The following is a 16,408-nucleotide window of genomic DNA, read 5'->3' on the forward strand; positions in this document are numbered from 1 at the left end:
CATTGAGAGACTTGAAGGTGTCCAGAGAAGGGCAAGGAGGCTGGGGAGGGGTCTGGAGCACAGCCCTGTGAGGAGAGGCTGAGGGAGCTGGGGGTGCTTAGCCTGCAGAAGAGGAGGCTCAGGGGAGACCTTCTTGCTCTCTGCAACTCCCTGAAGGGAGGTTGGAGCCAGGTGGGGGTTGGTCTCTTCTCCCAGGCAGCCAGCAGCAGAACAAGAGGACACAGTCTCAAGCTGTGCCAGGGGAGGTTTAGTCTAGGGGTGAGGAGAAAGTTCTTCACAGAGAGAGTTGTTGGCCACTGGGATGTGCTGCCCAGGGAGGTGGTGGAGTCCCCATCCCTGGAGGTGTTCAGGAAGAGCCTGGCTGAGGCTCTTGGTGCCATGGTTTAGCTGATCAGATGGTGCTGGGTGAGAGGTTGGACTTGATGATCTCTGAGGTCTTTTCCAACCTGGTTAATTCTGTTCTATTCTAAAGACACTAGAAATGGGGAGATTGAGCTTGGCTGTCAGGAAGAAGTTGTTCCCCAGGAGGGTGGTGAGAGCCTGGCACAGGCTGCCCAGGGAGGTGGTGGCAGCCTCCTGCCTGGAGGTGTTTGCAGCCAGGCTGGAGGTGGCTGTGAGCAACCTGCTGCAGTGTGAGGTGTCCCTGCCCATGGCAGGGGGTTGGCACTGGCTGAGCCTTGAGCTCCCTTCCAACCCTGACAATTCTGTGGCTGTAAAACCCAACATACTTACAGAGAACCAAAGAAATAATGCCCTGGGGTGGGGGAAGGGTTGAAACCAGTCCCCTCCAAAGCTCTCTGGGCAATGGCAATGTACAGAGGTGCAGCTGCATGGTGCCAGGACAGAAACCCCTTGGCATTATCCAAGATCCCTCTTTACACAGATGAAATGCAATGGGCTGTCAAGCATTTGGTTAAAAACAGGCTTGCACTGTCTCACTGAAAGGGAAACACTTGTCCCAGTGTCAGTTGTTGGGTTGGGGTTTGTTTTTATTGAGTTAAAAATCCCGTGTGGCATCTCCTAAGCTGCAGCATTAAAACCTGGTTTCAGAGGTTCCTCGTTTCAGGTTGTTACTCAAGAACTCATCGTGTTCAAAACTCAAGTTATTGTGCGACCTGGAGATCATGAGCAGCTTCTCCTTGTTGGTGAAGTCTTTCTTGGCTGCTGCCTGGGGCACAAGCAGCCTGTCCATCGGGTCCTCTTTGTTTTCCAGTTTCATGTAGCCTTTGCTGTTGCTGCGGTCCAGCCTGGGCCAGCTGGGGTGTTTCCTCTGCTCCGCTTGGACTGTGAGCGTGGAGGGACCTCTGTCCAAGTCCAGGGACTTGGAATGTGAAGACAGAAGATGCAAGGATGTGTTGGACCCAAACTGCTTCCTGGCGGCACCAGGAGATAAAAGCTTCCCCGTGCTCGGCCCCAGAGCGATGGACGACCTGGACTGCTCGGCTGGAGTGTCCACGAGCGAGCTGTGCCGCGGCAGCAGGGTGGCGGCTGGCCTGCAGCGCTCCTCCGCGTCGGCCGCCGGCAGGGCCAAGGAATCCATGGACAGGTTCCTGGAGCGGCTCTGGGAGATCTCAGAGTCCTCGGTGATGTTGTCTATGCTGGGCTCGTCGATCACGCAGTTGTTCAGCTTGATCACGGGCAGGGTGAAGGCGCTGATGGAAGAGGAGACGATGGATTTGGCGCCGCACCGGGCGGAGCCGCCGCCTCGCTCCTCCGCAGCCTTGCCGCAGTGAGGGTAGAGCCCGAAGACCGAGCCGGAGCGCTCAGCCAGCAGCGGCGGCAGGAGGCTGCCGGCGGTCCTCTCTTCAGCCGGGGTCAGCTCATCCTCTTCAGCAGAGCTGTCCGCCCGAAAGCCGCTCTTGAAGGCGGAGAACGGCGCCAGGGTGTTGGCCGCCAGCTGGGAGGCGCAGGAGCCGCCCGGCCGCAGCTCTCCTTCCCCCAGCAGGCTGCCGGCGGCGCCCCCCGGCTGCTGCTGCTCCCTCAGGCGCAGGGTGTGGACGTCGATGACGGTGGAGTAGATGTCCCTCATGTGTATGACCTTGGTCTCCCTGTCGCGGTTCTCGTGCAGCACGGCGTTGGCGCAGATGAAGATGAAGATGCCGATGCCCATGGTGAAGGGCCCCAGCATCTTCATGCGGTGCGAGTGCAGGTGCTGCTCCACGAAGCGCGGCAGCAGCCCGCCCCGCCCGGCCCCCGCCCGCGTCCCGTTCACCGCCGCCGCCTCCGCGGCCCCCAGCAGCTGCTCCTTCTCGGGCCAGTAGCCCAGGATGGCCATGGCGATGCCGAAGAAGGCGATCAGCACCCCCAGAACCAGGAAGAAGCCCGAGGGCGAGTAGAGGCGGAGTTTGCCCCTGACGATCACCACGTCCGCCCGGGGCCGGCGCCGCACCGGCTTCTGCTCCTCGGAGGCTGGAGCTGTGGCAAGGTTGAGATGCTGCTGGGATCTGGCAGAGTCTTGCCTTTTCAAGGCAGCCAGTCCTGTTATGACTCCTCCTGTTGCTATCATACTTCTGTGTTCTGCCCTGTGGGGAAAGAAACAGAAGGACTGTTGAGGGGACTGGAGGAGAGGCTGTGTCTGCAAACACAAACAGCACTTTGTGACGCTGGAGACTCCTCCTGAGAGAACAATGGTTTGGGTTGGAAGGGACCTTCAGGATCATCCAGGCCCAAACTCTCTGCCACGGGCAGGGACACCTCCCACCAGCCCAGCTTGCTCATCCAAGCTGGCCTTGAACACCTCCAGGGAGGAGGCAGCCACAGCCTCCCTGGGCAGCCTGTGCCAGTCTCCCCAGCCTTGCTGCAAGGAATTTCTTCCTCATCTCCAGTCTCAGTCTCCCCTCTCCCAGCTCAAAGCCATTGTCCCTCATCCTGTCACTCCCAGCCCTTCTCAAAAGTCCCTCCCCAGCTCTCCTGGAGCCCCTTCAGATACTGGAAGGGTGCTCTAAGGTCTCCCTGGAGCCTTCTCTTCTCCAGGCTGAACAGGACACCAGTGAAAAGAGACTGGCACCCTCCTCTTGACAACCACTCTGAACAGTCTCAACTCTCCCAGCCTGCCCCCATAACTGACAGGCTCCAGCCCTCTGATCTTCCTCACAGCCCTCCTCTGAACCCTGCTCATCATGTCCACACAGCACAGCACAGCACAGGTCTCCCCAGAGCAGAGCAGAGGGGCAGGATCCCCCTCTCTGAGGAGGCTCAGGGGAGACCTCCTTGCGCTCTCCAACTCCCTGAAGGGAGGTTGGAGCCAGGAGGGGGTTGGTCTCTTCTCCCAGGCAGCCAGCACCAGCACAAGAGGACACAGTCTCAAGCTGTGCCAGGGGAGGTTTAGACTTGAAGTGAGGAGAAAGTTCTTCCCAGAGAGAGGAATTGGCCACTGGAATGTGCTGCCCAGGGAGGTGGTGGAGTCCCCATCCCTGGAGGTGTTCAAGAGGGGACTGGATGTGGCACTTGGAGCCATGGTTTAGTTGTCAGGAGGTGTTGGGTGACAGCTTGGACTTGATGATCTCTGAGGTCTTTTCCAACTTGGTTGATTCTATGATTCTATGATCTCTGGCTCTGGATGCAGCCCAGGCTGCCCTTGGCCTCGTGTGCTGCCAGTGCCCATTGCTGGCTCCTGTCCAGCTTCTCCCCCACCAGCACCTTCTCTGCAGGGCTGCTCTCCATCTTCATCAGCCCCCAGCCTGGACTGATGATGAGTATTAGCCCAACCCAGGGGCAAGACCTTGCTCTTTGCTTTACTGAACCTCCAAAATCCGGAGCACTGTTGCACAGCTCTCTGACACTTGCCCTGCAAGCTCAGCTCTGCCATTCCTCACCTCTGGAAGCCCTCTCCTTTTGCAGCTCCCTTCCATTTCGATGCTGTCTGGGCAACTTAGACTTCCTTGCCAATTCATTTCTTGAATGCTTCATGAAAAGCCTGAGTTTCAGCACAACACAAGGTACAAATCCCCCCTGCTAGTCCTTTGCCAGGGAGAGTCTGCCCAAATGCAAACCCAACCTCCTCACCTGCCTGAGTGTTTCAAGGCCTTCTGCTGAAACAAAAAGCTCCTTACTCTGTCAAACAGTGTTGGGAATCTCCAGGCAGGAGCAAGCAGGATTCAGCCACTTCCAAAGCTGCTGTTTTCTGCCATGACTCACTTGAATGTAATTACTTTTCTCCATGGAACAAAGAAAGGCAAACTGAAAGAAATGAAGAGAATTCTGGCTGCTCTTTGCTGAAATGCAGAATGCTTTAGCCAGACTCTGCTTTGTTGCATCAGTCTAACCCAGAGCCCAGACCCAGAGGGGAAAAGGGGTTTCCCCACTCATGTAGATGATCTTTAAGGTCCTTCCAAGCCAAATCATTCTATGAAGCTATGAACCTAGGAATGTAGGAATCAAGGAATGTAGGAATCAAGGAATCTAGGAATCAAGGAATCTAGGAATCAAGGCCCCCTGTCCTTTTCTCATAGAATCATAGAATCAACCAGGTTGGAAAAGATCTCAGGGATGATCAAGTCCAACCTATTCCCTAATTCGTAACCCCTCCTGACAACTAAACCATGGCTCCAAGTGCCACAGCCAATCCCCTCTTGAACACCTCCAGGGATGGGGACTCCACCACCCCCCTGGGCAGCACATCCCAGTGGCAAATTCCTCTTGCTGGGAAGAACTTTCTCCTCACCTCCAACTTCTGCCTAAAAACTTCTTCCTCACATCCAATCTCAATCTCCCCATTTCTAGTTTTGCTCCATTCTTCCCAGTCCTATCACTCCCTGACACCCTCAAAAGTCATAGAATCAGTCAGGGTTGGAAGGGACCACAAGGATCAGCCAGTTCCAACCCCCCTGCCATGGGCAGGGACACCCCACACTAGATCAGCCTGGCCAGAGCCTCATCCAGCCTGGGCTTAAACACCTCCAGGGACAGGGCCCCAACCACCTCCCTGGACAACCCATTCCAGGGCTTCACCACTCTCATGGGGAAGAACTTCCTCCTCCCCTCCAGCCTGAATCTCCCCACCTCCAGCTTCATTCCATTCCCCCCAGTCCTATCACTGCCTGAGATCCTGAGCAGTCCCTCCCCAGCCTTCTTGGAGCCCCCTGCAGATCCTGGAAGGCCACAATGAGGTCACCTGGGAGCCTTCTCCTCTCCAGCCTGCACAACCCCAACTCCCTCAGTCTGTGCTCACAGCAGAGCAGCTCCAGCCCTCTGCTCATCCTCATGGCCCTGCTCTGGACACCTTCCAGCACCTCCAGATCCCTCTTGCAATAGGGGCTCCAGACCTGGAGGCAGTGCTCCAGGTGGGGTCTCCCCAGAGCTGAGCAGAGGGGCAGAATCCCCTCCCTGGCCCTGCTGGCCACACTTCTCTTGCTGCAGCCCAGGCTCTGCTTGGCTCTCTGGGCTGCAAGTGCACACTGAGAGCTCCTGCTGAGCTTCTCCTCCCCCAGCACCCCCAAGGCTCTCTCCTCAGGGCTGCTTTCCAGCCAGTCCCTGCCCAGCCTGCATTTGTGCCTGGGATTGCCTCCACCCAGCTGCAGGACCCTGCCCTTGGTCTTGTTGACCCTCCTGAGGTTGGCTTGTGCCCAGCTCTCCAGCCTGTCCAGGTCCCTCTGGATGGATCCCTTCCCTCCAGCTGTCTGCTGCCCCACACAGCTTGGTGTCATCAGCAACCCTGCTGAGGCTGCACTCAGTGCCACCCACAAAGATGTTGAACAAGCCTGGTCCCAGGCCTGATCCCTGAGGGACTCTGCTTGCCCCTGGCCTCCACTGGGACATGGATCCATTGACAGCCACTCTTTGGAAGATCATCCAGTCCAACCCCTGCCAGAGCAGGAGCAGAGAATCCAGCACAGGTCACACAGGAACACATCCAGACAGGGCTGGGAAGGCTCCACAGAAGGAGACTCCACAACCTCTCTGGGCAGCCTGCTCCAGGGCTCTGGGACCCTCACCGTGAAGTTGTTCCTCCTTGTGTTGAGGTGGAAGCTCCTGTGCTGCAGCTCATCATAGTCATAGAGTCATAGAATCAATAAGGTTGGAAAAGACCTCAAAGGCTCTGTGGGGGACACTGCCTGGCTCTAGGATGAATTAAAACAAAAAGGTAAAATGGATGTGGAACAGAGACCACAAAGGCAGGGACAGGCCTCCAACTGGTTTCACACAACACAACTGTCTGGCTGCTCCAAAAGCACCACAGCTGCCCAGCTCCTGGTGTAGAACAAACACTGAGGGACTCTTGAACCTTCTGGCTGCTCTCTTTGTTCCAGCTGCACTGAGAACATCAGGTCCAAAGGCCTGGAGAGCTCAGGGGTTTAGTCTTGCAGGAAGCAGTGGCCCAGATTCACCTCTCCATTCAGCTTTGCTTGGCACTCTGCTGTCGTCAGGGCGGCCCTGGCAGCCCTGGCAGCCCCTCCAAGCTCACCCAAGGGAAGCCTGCCTGGGAGCAGGGCACCTCCTGCTCTCTCTCTCTGCATTGTTTGCACACAGAGTGACTCAGGCTCTGGATGCTTCACTTGTAACCTCCTCAATGGCCAGCAGCAAGGCACTTGCCAGCCAGGCTGCAGGCTGGAGAGCATTGTTATGGTACAGCCTCTTGCTCTAGAGAGCTATCCAATTCATTTGTTTAGAAGAATCATTTGTTTTCCTTTTCACACCCAGCAGTGATTTATTTGGAGTTTTCTGCTTTTCTGCTCAAAATCTGTAACTAAATAGGGCAGGACCTGCCTGCCCAACCTGATCTCCTTCCATGCCCAGGGGACTGCCTGGTGGGTGTGGGGCAGGCTGTGGATGGAGTCTGCCTGGACCTCAGCAAGGCCTTTGCCACCATCCCCCACAGCAAGCTCCTGGCCAAGCTGTCAGCCCCTGGCTTGGACAGCAGCTCTCTGAGCTGGGTTAGGAACTGGCTGGAGGCTGAGCCCAGAGAGTGGTGGTGAATGGTGCCACAGCCAGCTGGCAGCCAGGCACCAGTGGTGTGCCCCAGGGAGCAGTGCTGGGCCCCAGCCTGTTCAATATCTTCACTGATGATCTGGAGGAGGGCATTGAGTCCATCAGCAGTAAATGTGCAGCTGACAGCAAGCTGGGGGCAGGAGTTGATCTGCTGGAGAGTAGAGAGGCTCTGCAGAGGGACCTCGACAGGCTGGGCAGATGGGCAGAGGCCAAGGGCAGGAGATTGAACACATCCAAGTGCCAGGTGCTGCACATTGGCCACAGCAACCCCAGGCAGTGCTACAGGCTGGGGTCAGAGTGGCTGAGAGCAGCCAGGCAGAGAGGGACCTGGGGGTCGTGGTCGATAATAGGCTGAACATGAGCCTGCAGTGTGCCCAGGCAGCCAAGAGGGCCAAGGGCATCCTGGCCTGCATCAGGAAGAGTGTGGCCAGCAGGAGCAGGGAAGTCCTTGTGCCCTGTGCTCAGCACTGCTTAGGCCACACCTTGAGTCCTGTGTCCAGTTCTGGGCTCCTCACTTTAGGAAGGAGGTTGACTTGCTGGAAGGTATCCAGAGAAAGGCAACAAAGTTGGTGAGGGGCTTGGAACACCTCCAGGGATGGTGACTCCACCACCCCCCTGGGCAGCACATTCCAGTGGCCAATCTCTCTTGCTGGGAATAATTTCTTCCTAACATCAGCCTAAACCTCCCCTGGCACAGCTTGAGACTGTGGCCTCTTGTTCTGCTGCTGCCTTCCTGGGAGAAGAGACCAACCCCCACCTGGCTACAACCTCCCTTCAGGGAGTTGCAGAGAGCAAGAAGGTCTCCCCTGAGCCTCCTCTTCTGCAGGCTAAGCAACCCCAGCTCCCTCAGCCTCTCCTCACAGGGCTGTGCTCCAGACCCCTCCCCAGCCTCCTTGCCCTTCTCTGGACACCTTCAAGTCTCTCAATGTCCTTCTTGAGCTGAGGAGCCCAGAACTGGACACAGGACTCAAGGTGTGGCCTAAGCAGTGCTGAGCACAGGGCACAAGGACTTCCCTGCTCCTGCTGGCCACACTCTTCCTGATGCAGGCCAGGATGCCCTTGGCCTTCTTGGGCACAGTCCAACCCCCCTGCCAGAGCAGGTCACCCTGAGCAGGCCACAGGAGACTAAACTGTGAATAAAGCAATGAGTTCAAGCAGTGGGAGTCCTGCAGCAGTGCCACAGAGAGCCAGCTCCAGGAGAAAGCAAAGGAACAACTGCCTTTATTCCTCCTAAAGATGTGCCCAGGAACTAGCAGAGCAAATATTAGCAAGAAAAAGTTCTGCACAAGATGAACTGAGCTCCACATTTGAAAGAGTGGCTGAGAGAGCTGCAAACACTGAGGGCCACCCAGAGAGAATAAAGAGCTAGAGGAGCACCCAGAGAGAGATGAACCAGATGATGCAGCAGGATGGAATGGCAGAGCTAGGATGACAGCTGCCCACTGCAAACACCCAAAGGGAGGGAGGTAACAAAGGAGGAGATGCTAGGAGGCAAGGAAATAAACCCATCAAAAGCCCTACACAAGCAATGAGCAAGCACAACAGGCTGGGGGAGGAGGGGATGGAAAGCAGCCCTGAGGGTGCTGGTGGGGGAGAAGCTGGCCAGGAGCAGGCAGGGTGAGCTTGCAGCACAGAAGGCAGATCACAGCCTGGGCTGCATCCAGAGCAGCACTGCCAGCAGAGCCAGAGAGCTGATTCTGCCCCTCTGCTCTGGGGAGACCTCACCTGCAGTGCTGTGTGCAGGGCTGGAGCCCTCAGCACAGGAAGGACATGGACCTGATGGAGAGGGTCCAGAGGAGGCCACAAGAATGCTCAGGGGGTTGGAGCAGCTCTGCTGTGAGGCCAGGCTGAGGGAGCTGGGGGTGTTCAGCCTGGAGAAGAGAAGGCTTCAGGGAGACCTCAGAGCAGCCTGCCAGGACCTTAAGGAGGCTCCAGGAAGGCTGCAGAGAGACTGTTTGCAAAGGCCTGCAGGGACAGGACCAGGGGCAATGGCTTCAAACTAGAGCAGAGCAGATTGAGATTGGCTGTGAGGAACAAGTTCTGCACCATGAGGGTGGTGGAGCACTGGCACAGGTTGCCCAGGGAGGTAGCTGTGGCCCCATCCCTGGAGATATTCATGGTAAGACTTAATGAGGTCCTGGGCAGCCTGGTGTAGGTGGGGATGTCCCTGCTGACTGCAGGGGGTATGGACTGGCTGAGCTTTGGAGCTGCCTTCCAACCCAGCCCACTCTGTGATCCTCTGACAGGGAAACCACAAGAGAAGGTGAAAGAAGCAGCTGGTTGGGAGAGGTGTTTGGTTTGCAGGGAGTGTGGAGGGTCTGTGGGAGTTTCCTAGGCAGATACACTTGCAGCTGCTGGCAGCTTTGGAGCTGATCACATCCTCCAGGCTCAGCTGCTGGGTAAGGCTGTACAGAACAAGAACCTTTTCCTTTCCCAGCACACTGCTGTGTGTCCTCTGCAGAAAGGATCAAGCATCACCTGCCAGTGGCTGAAATGACCACGTGAACAGATGCTTCATTTAGGCTTCTCATCATCTTCAGCTCATCTTCCCATCTCTTTGGTTGTCCTTACCCCAGAGCATCACCAAGGCACCACCAAGAAACAAGGAAACTTGCCACAGCCACAGGGTCATGGAATCATTAAGGTTGGAAAAGACCTTTAAGATCACTGAGTGCAACCAAAGCCCAACTGCCATGACCACTAAGCTACAGCCTGAAGCTCCACATCCACAGCTCCTTGAACACCTCAGGGCTGGGGACTCCACCACCTCCCTGGGCAGCCTGTGCCAGTCCCTGACCACTCTTGCAGGAACAAAACTTTTCCTCATCTCCAACCTAACCCTCCCCTGGCACAACTGCAGCTCCTTTCCTCTTGTCCCATCACTGCTTACTTGGGAGAAGAGACCAACATCAGCCTCATTGCAGCCAGGAGCTGTAGAGAGCAATGAGGTCTCCCTTCATCCCCCTCTTCTCCAGGCTAAACACCCCCAGCTCCCTCAGCAGCTCCTCATGTGCCTTGCGCTCCAAACCTCTCACCAGCCTCACTGCCCTTCTCTGGACACCCTCCAGCACCACAGTGTCTCAAAGTGGTGCCCAAAACTGAAGGCAGTACTCAAGGTGTGGCCTCACCATGCCCAGCACAGGGGCACAATCACTGCCCTGCTCCTGCAGGCCACACAACTCCTGATCCAGGCCAGGCTGCTGGTGGCCTTCCTGGCCACCTGGGCACACACTGGCTCATGTTCAGCTGCTGCCAACCAGCACCCACAGATCCTTTTCCACCAGGCTGCTTTCCAGCCCCTCTGCCCCAGGCCTGTAGCAGTGCCCGGGGCTGCTGTGCCCCAAGCGCAGGACCTGGCACTTGTTGAAGCCGAGGCCACGGATCCAGCCCGTCCAGATCCCTCTGCAGAGCCTTCCTGCCCCTCCAGCAGCTCAACACCCCCACTCTGCTTAATGTCATCTGCAAACCTGCTGCAAACTTGCAGAAGGAGCCAGCTCTGCTGCTGCTGCTGCCTGTGAAGCAGCTGTGAACGAGGCAAGGTTTAACACCGCCTGCTGCAGCCCTTCCCAGCTGAGCTGCTGAGTGGGTGCAGGGATGGGGCAGAGCAGAGGGCACCCACAGCACGCTGCTGCAAGCCCTCACCAGCTACAGTCAGAAGAGAAACATCCCAAGAGCAGCCTCCTGCTCCAGAATGAGAAAAGCAGTCCCTGCACTATCAGCAAATAGATCAGTGTGCCTCTTGCAGGCAGGCTCCCCGTGGTCATCATGTTTTATTCAGGATCTTTGCAGGACTCCTGACCAGCTGCAGATTGCCACCATCCATATCCTCTGGCACTGCAGAGGGGCTGAAAGCTGATCACATTCTTCACCTGGCCAGCCCACCTCCATGCAGCTCTGAGTCACATCTTGCAAGCCATAGACAGATTACAGAACTGCTGAGGTTGGAAGAGACCCTGGAGATCATCAGGTCCAACCCAGAGCTCACAGACCCACAGCCCTCAGCACCACATCCATGCAGCTCTGAAACCCCTCCAGGGATGGGGACTGCAGCACCTCCCTGGGCAGCCTGGGACAGGGCCTGAGAGCCCTTGCTGGGAAGGGATTGTTCCTAATCTCCAACCTGAACCTCCCCTGGCACAGTCTGAGGCTGTTTCCTCTTGTTCTGCTGCTGGCTGCCTGGGAGAAGAGACCAACCCCCAGCTGGCTACAGCCTCCCTTCAGGGAGTTGGAGAGAGCAAGAAGGTCTCCCCTGAGCCTCCTCTGCTCCAGGCTAAGCAACCCCAGCTCCCTCAGCTGCTCCTTATAGGGCTTGTGCTCAAGACCCTTCACCATCTTGCTTGCCCTTCTGTGGACCTGCTCCAGCACCTCAATGTCCTTCTTGTTGTGGGGGTCCAAAACTGAACACAGTTCTCAAGGTGTGGCCTCACCAGTGCTGAGCAGAGTGGTCCCTCCACATCCCTAGACCTCTGGCCACACTATTCCTGATGCAAGCCAAGATGCTGTTGGCCTTCTTGGCCACCTGGGCACACACTGGCATCAGTCAACACTCCCAGGTCCTTCTTTGCCAAGCAGCTCTTCAGCCACTGTGCCCTAAGCCTGTAAAGTTCATCACCAAGTCCAACCCAGAGCTCACAATTCCACTGCCACTACCCCACAGCCCTCAGCACCACATCCATGCAGCTCTGAAACCCCTCCAGGGCTGGGGACTGCAGCACCTCCCTGGGCAGCCTGGGACAGGGCCTGAGAGCCCTTGCTGGGAAGAGATTGTTCCTAATCTCCAACCTGAGCCTCCCCTGGCACAGCTTGAGACTGTGTCCTCTTGTTCTGCTGCTGGCTGCCTGGCAGAAGAGACCAACCCCCATCTGGCTCCAACCTCCCTTCAGGGAGTTGGAGAGAGCAAGAAGGTCTCCCCTGAGCCTCCTCTGCTCCAGGCTAAGCAACCCCAGCTCCCTCAGCTGCTCCTTATAGGGCTTGTGTTCAAGACCCTTCACCATCTTGCTTGCTCTTCTGTGGACCTGCTCCAGCACCTCAATGTCCTTCTTCTTGTGGGGGTCCAAAACTGAACACAGATCAGAGGGCTGGAGAATCTATCCTATGAAGACAGGCTGGGAGAGTTGGGACTGTTCAGCCTGGAGAAGAGAAGGATCTGGGGAGACCTTAGAGCAGCCTTCCAGTGCCTGAAGGGGACCTGCAGGCAGGCTGGGGAGGGACTGTTCAGAAGGGGCTGTGGGGATAGGGTGAGGAGCAATGGTTTGAAACTGGAGCAGAGGAGATTCAGGCTGGACATCAGGAGGAAGCTCTGCACAATTAGAGTGGTGAAATGCTGGAAGAGGCTGCCCAGGGAGGTGGCTGAGGCTCCATCCCTGGAGCCATTCAAAGTCAAACCTGATCCAGCCCTGAGCAACCTGCTCTAGGTGGAGATGCCCCTGGTCACTGCAGGAGGGTTGGGAAGATGACCTCTGAGGGTCCATTCTATGATGCTAATCTTCCTTCCATCTGAGGCATGCTACAGATCCTGCAGCTCCTGCAGCAGGCCCACGGTGTCACCTCCCCTGCTGCCAGACCCGCTGGAAGGGTCACATTCTGAGCCCAAAGTGCAGCTTGCACTGTGCCATCTTCCCCTGGCTTGGGAGCTCACATCCCAGAGGTGCTGCAGCACTGCTCCCCTCCCCTCTTCCATGCCCCTGCTGGGACACTCATGAGCAAGCCAAGTGCCCCCTGGCCTGGGGCAGTCTCGCACAGCCCGAAGCGCCCCGCAGCTCCCTGCAGTGCCTGCTCTCCTGCAAACTCCTGGCCAAGCTCTCAGCCCATGGCTTGGATGGGAGCACACTGAGCTGGGTTAGGAACTGGCTGGAGGCTGAGCCCAGAGAGTGGTGGTGAATGGTGCCACAGCCAGCTGGCAGCCAGGCACCAGTGGTGTGCCCCAGGGAACAGTGCTGGGCCCCAGCCTGGTCAATATCTTCATTGATGATCTGGAGGAGGGCATTGAGTCCATCAGCAGTAAATGTGCAGCTGACAGCAAGCTGGGGGCAGGAGTTGAGCTGTTAGAGGGTAGGAGAGCTCTGCAGAGGGACCTTGCCAGGCTGGGCAGATGGGCAGAGGCCAAGGGCAGGAGATTGAACACATCCAAGTGCCAGGTGCTGCACATTGGCCACAGCAACCCCAGGCAGTGCTACAGGCTGGGGGCAGAGTGGCTGAGAGCAGCCAGGTGGAAAGGGACCTGGGGGTGCTGGTTGATGGTAGGCTGAACATGAGCCTGCAGTGTGCCCAGGCAGCCAAGAAGGCCAATGGCATCCTGGCCTGCATCAGGAAGAGTGTGGCCAGCAGGAGCAGGGAGGTCATTCTGCCCCTGGACACTGCACTGGTTAGGCCGCACCTTGAGTCCTGTGTCCAGTTCTGGGCTCCTCAGTTTAGGAAGGAGGTTGACTTGCTGGAAGGTGTCCAGAGAAGGGCAAGGAGGCTGGGGAGGGGTCTGGAGCACAGCCCTGGGAGGAGAGGCTGAGGGAGCTGGGGTTGCTTAGCCTGGAGAGGAGGAGACTCAGGGGTGACCTTATTGCTCTCTACAACTACCTGAAGGGAGGTTGTAGTGAGGCGGAGGTTGGTCTCTTCTGCCAGGCAGCCAGCAGCAGAACAAGAGGACACAGTCTCAAGCTGTGCCAGGGGAGGTTTAGACTCGAAGTGAGGTTAGGAAGAAGTTCTACACAGAGAGAGTGATTGCCCATTGGAATGTGCTGCCCAGGGAGGTGGTGGAGTCACCATCACTGGAGGTGTTCAGGAGGAGACTTGATGGGGTGCTTGGTGCCATGGGTTAGGTGTTTAGGTGGTGTTGGATGATAGGTTGGACTTGATGATCTTGAGGGTCTCTTCCAACCTGGTCTGGTCTATTCTATTCTATTCTATTCTATTCTATTCTATTCTATTCTCTGAAAGAGCTTTACTGAAGTGCAGGGGAGCCAGCAGAGCCCTGCAAGGAAGCCTTCCAGTTTCTAGCACTTTCTGAGACCCAGCTGAGCATTAACATTGATTTTGGAATGGAATTACAGACCCTCTGGCGTGGGGAGCTGTGACTGGCTGAGATTCAGTTGGATTGGGCTCGCTCTGCCCTCCTGCCCATTCACACTGTGCTGATTAATCCACTCCTGCTCTGCCTCCCTGCAGGGAATCCTGGCCCCATAGCTCTGCATGGATCTGTTCCCAAGGAGGGCTGCCCACCCTTTGCAGCCCTGAGTCACCACATGCCCCACACCACCTCCCTGTACTCACAGAAACCTGCTGCTTTAAACAGAAAAGAGGCAGGAAGGACAAGACAGAGGAAGGGCAGGCAAGAGAGCTGGGGAGCTAACATCACCCACTCCAACCAGCCACCCAACCCCACCATGGCCACCAAACCATGGCCCCAGGTGCCATGGCCACAGGTTTCCTGAACACCTCCAGGGATGGGGACTCCACCACCTCCCTGGGCAGCCTCTGCCAGTCCCTGATCACTCTGGCACCAAAGGAACTTTTGCTCATCTCCAACCTGACCCTCCCCTGGCACAATTTCAGGCCATTTCCTACCCTTCTCTCAGCTGAGACTAGGGAGAAGAGACCTCAGAGCAGCCTCCCAGTACCTGAAGGGGATCCAGGAGAGCTGGGAAAGGACTTTGGACAAGGGCTGGGAGTGCCAGGATGAGGGACAATGGCTTTGATCTGGAGAGGAGAGATTGAGACTGGAGATGAGGAAGGAATTCTTTCTGCTCAGACCCCAGCTGCAGCACTGTGTCCAGTTGTGGACAACCTAACAGAAGAATAACTTGGAACTCTTAGAGAGGGTCCAGAGGAGGCCACCAAGATGATCAGAGGGCTGGAGAACCTCCCCTGTGGGGACAGGCTGAGAGAGCTGGAGCTGTTCAGCATGGAGAAGAGAAGGCTCCAGGGAGACCTCAGAGCAGAATTCCAGTACCTGAAGGGCTCCAGGAGAGCTGGGGAGGGACTTTGGACAAGGGCTGGGAGTGACAGGGTGAGGAACAATGGCTTTGAGCTGGGAGAGGAGAGACTGAGACTGGAGATGAGGAAGAAATTCTTTGCAGTGAGGGTGGTGAGAGCCTGGCACAGGCTGCCCAGGGAGGTGGTGGAAGCCTCCTGCCTGGAGGTGTTTGCAGCCAGGCTGGAGGTGGCTGTGAGCAACCTGCTGCAGTGTGAGGTGTCCCTGCCCAGGGCAGGGGGCTGGGGCTGGCTGAGCCTTGAGCTCCCTTCCAATCCAAGCCATTCCATGATTCCAGGCCCTTCCCAGTGGACAGTGGCTCAGCTCTGAATGCCAACCCTTGTGTAAATATTGATTCAGTGCCAGCTCAGTGCAGTTCCACACTTGACATTTTCTGCAGGCTGAACAGGAGTGATTTGAATTGAGGCTAAGCATGGAGCTGAACACTGTGACCAGGGGCAGAGCTGGGACATGGGACTGCATGGAAGTGAGAAGCTGCATCTGGAGAGGGTACAGAGGCCCAGTGCCAGTGCCAAAGGATAGTTGTGGCCATATGTGGGGTGACCTTTAATATCCCTCCCAACCCATTCTGTGATTCTAGGAGCAGAGGAGATCAGATCCTGTGTTTTGGTTGCACACATTTACCACCAGCACATTGCCACTTATTTTCCCCCCTCTCTTTTTTTTCCCTCCCCCCTCCTGCACAGGCTGCAATAGGCAGATACCACTCAGAACAGCTTGGTACATCCTGGCCTGCAGCAGGAAGAGTGTGGCCAGCAGGAGCAGGGAAGTCCTTGTGCCCTGTGCTCAGCACTGCTTAGGCCACACCTCGAGTCCTGTGTCCAGCTCTGGGCTCCTCAGCTCAAGAAGGACATTGAGAGACTTGAAGGTGTCCAGAGAAGGGCAAGGAGGCTGGGGAGGGGTCTGGAGCACAGCCCTGTGAGGAGAGGCTGAGGGAGCTGGGGTTGCTTAGCCTGCAGAAGAGGAGGCTCAGGGGAGACCTTCTTGCTCTCTGCAACTCCCTGAAGGGAGGCTGTAGCCAGGTGGGGGTTGGTCTCTTCTCCCAGGCAGCCAGCAGCAGAACAAGAGGACACAGTCTCAAGCTGTGCCAGGGGAGGTTTAGGCTGGAGGTGAGGAGAAAGTTCTTCCCAGAGAGAGGAATTGGCCACTGGGATGTGCTGCCCAGTCATGGAGTCCCCATCCCTGGAGGTGTTCAAGAGGGGACTGGATATGGCACTTGGAGCCATGGTTTGAGTCAGGAGGTGCTGGGTGACAGCTTGGACTTGCTGATCTCTGAGGTCTTTTCCAACCTTGTTGATCCCATGATTCTTTATTCCTGCCCTTCCTTTCTGACAGCTCTTGTGGCTGTGTCACAGCTCAGGGACAGAGAACCTTTATTTCACAGATAGTTGAACAGTGCCAGCTCCTGAGGCCCCCTGGGAGCTGTGGGGTAACAACAACTATTTGTGTACTGCCCCATGGAAGGGGTAAGGAAGAGATGATGCTAACAGAATCAGA

At 56.8% G+C, this 16,408-nt stretch overlaps 1 protein-coding gene across 1 annotated transcript in view; it reads right to left on the minus strand.

The window, feature by feature from the left end:
* Positions 1–682: 682 nt before the first annotated feature.
* The window catches only part of TMEM200A (transmembrane protein 200A), a 70,181-nt gene continuing 54,455 nt past the window's right edge, over positions 683–16,408 (minus strand). The window contains exon 2 of the mRNA XM_054174130.1: positions 683–2,522. Within this exon, the coding sequence (XP_054030105.1) occupies positions 1,034–2,506 (1,473 nt within the window). The 5' untranslated portion in view covers positions 2,507–2,522 and the 3' untranslated portion in view covers positions 683–1,033. The remainder of the gene's footprint in view (positions 2,523–16,408) is intronic.

Source organism: Dryobates pubescens, chromosome 28, assembly GCF_014839835.1.
Source record: "Dryobates pubescens isolate bDryPub1 chromosome 28, bDryPub1.pri, whole genome shotgun sequence".
Taxonomy (NCBI): Eukaryota; Metazoa; Chordata; class Aves; order Piciformes; family Picidae; genus Dryobates; species Dryobates pubescens.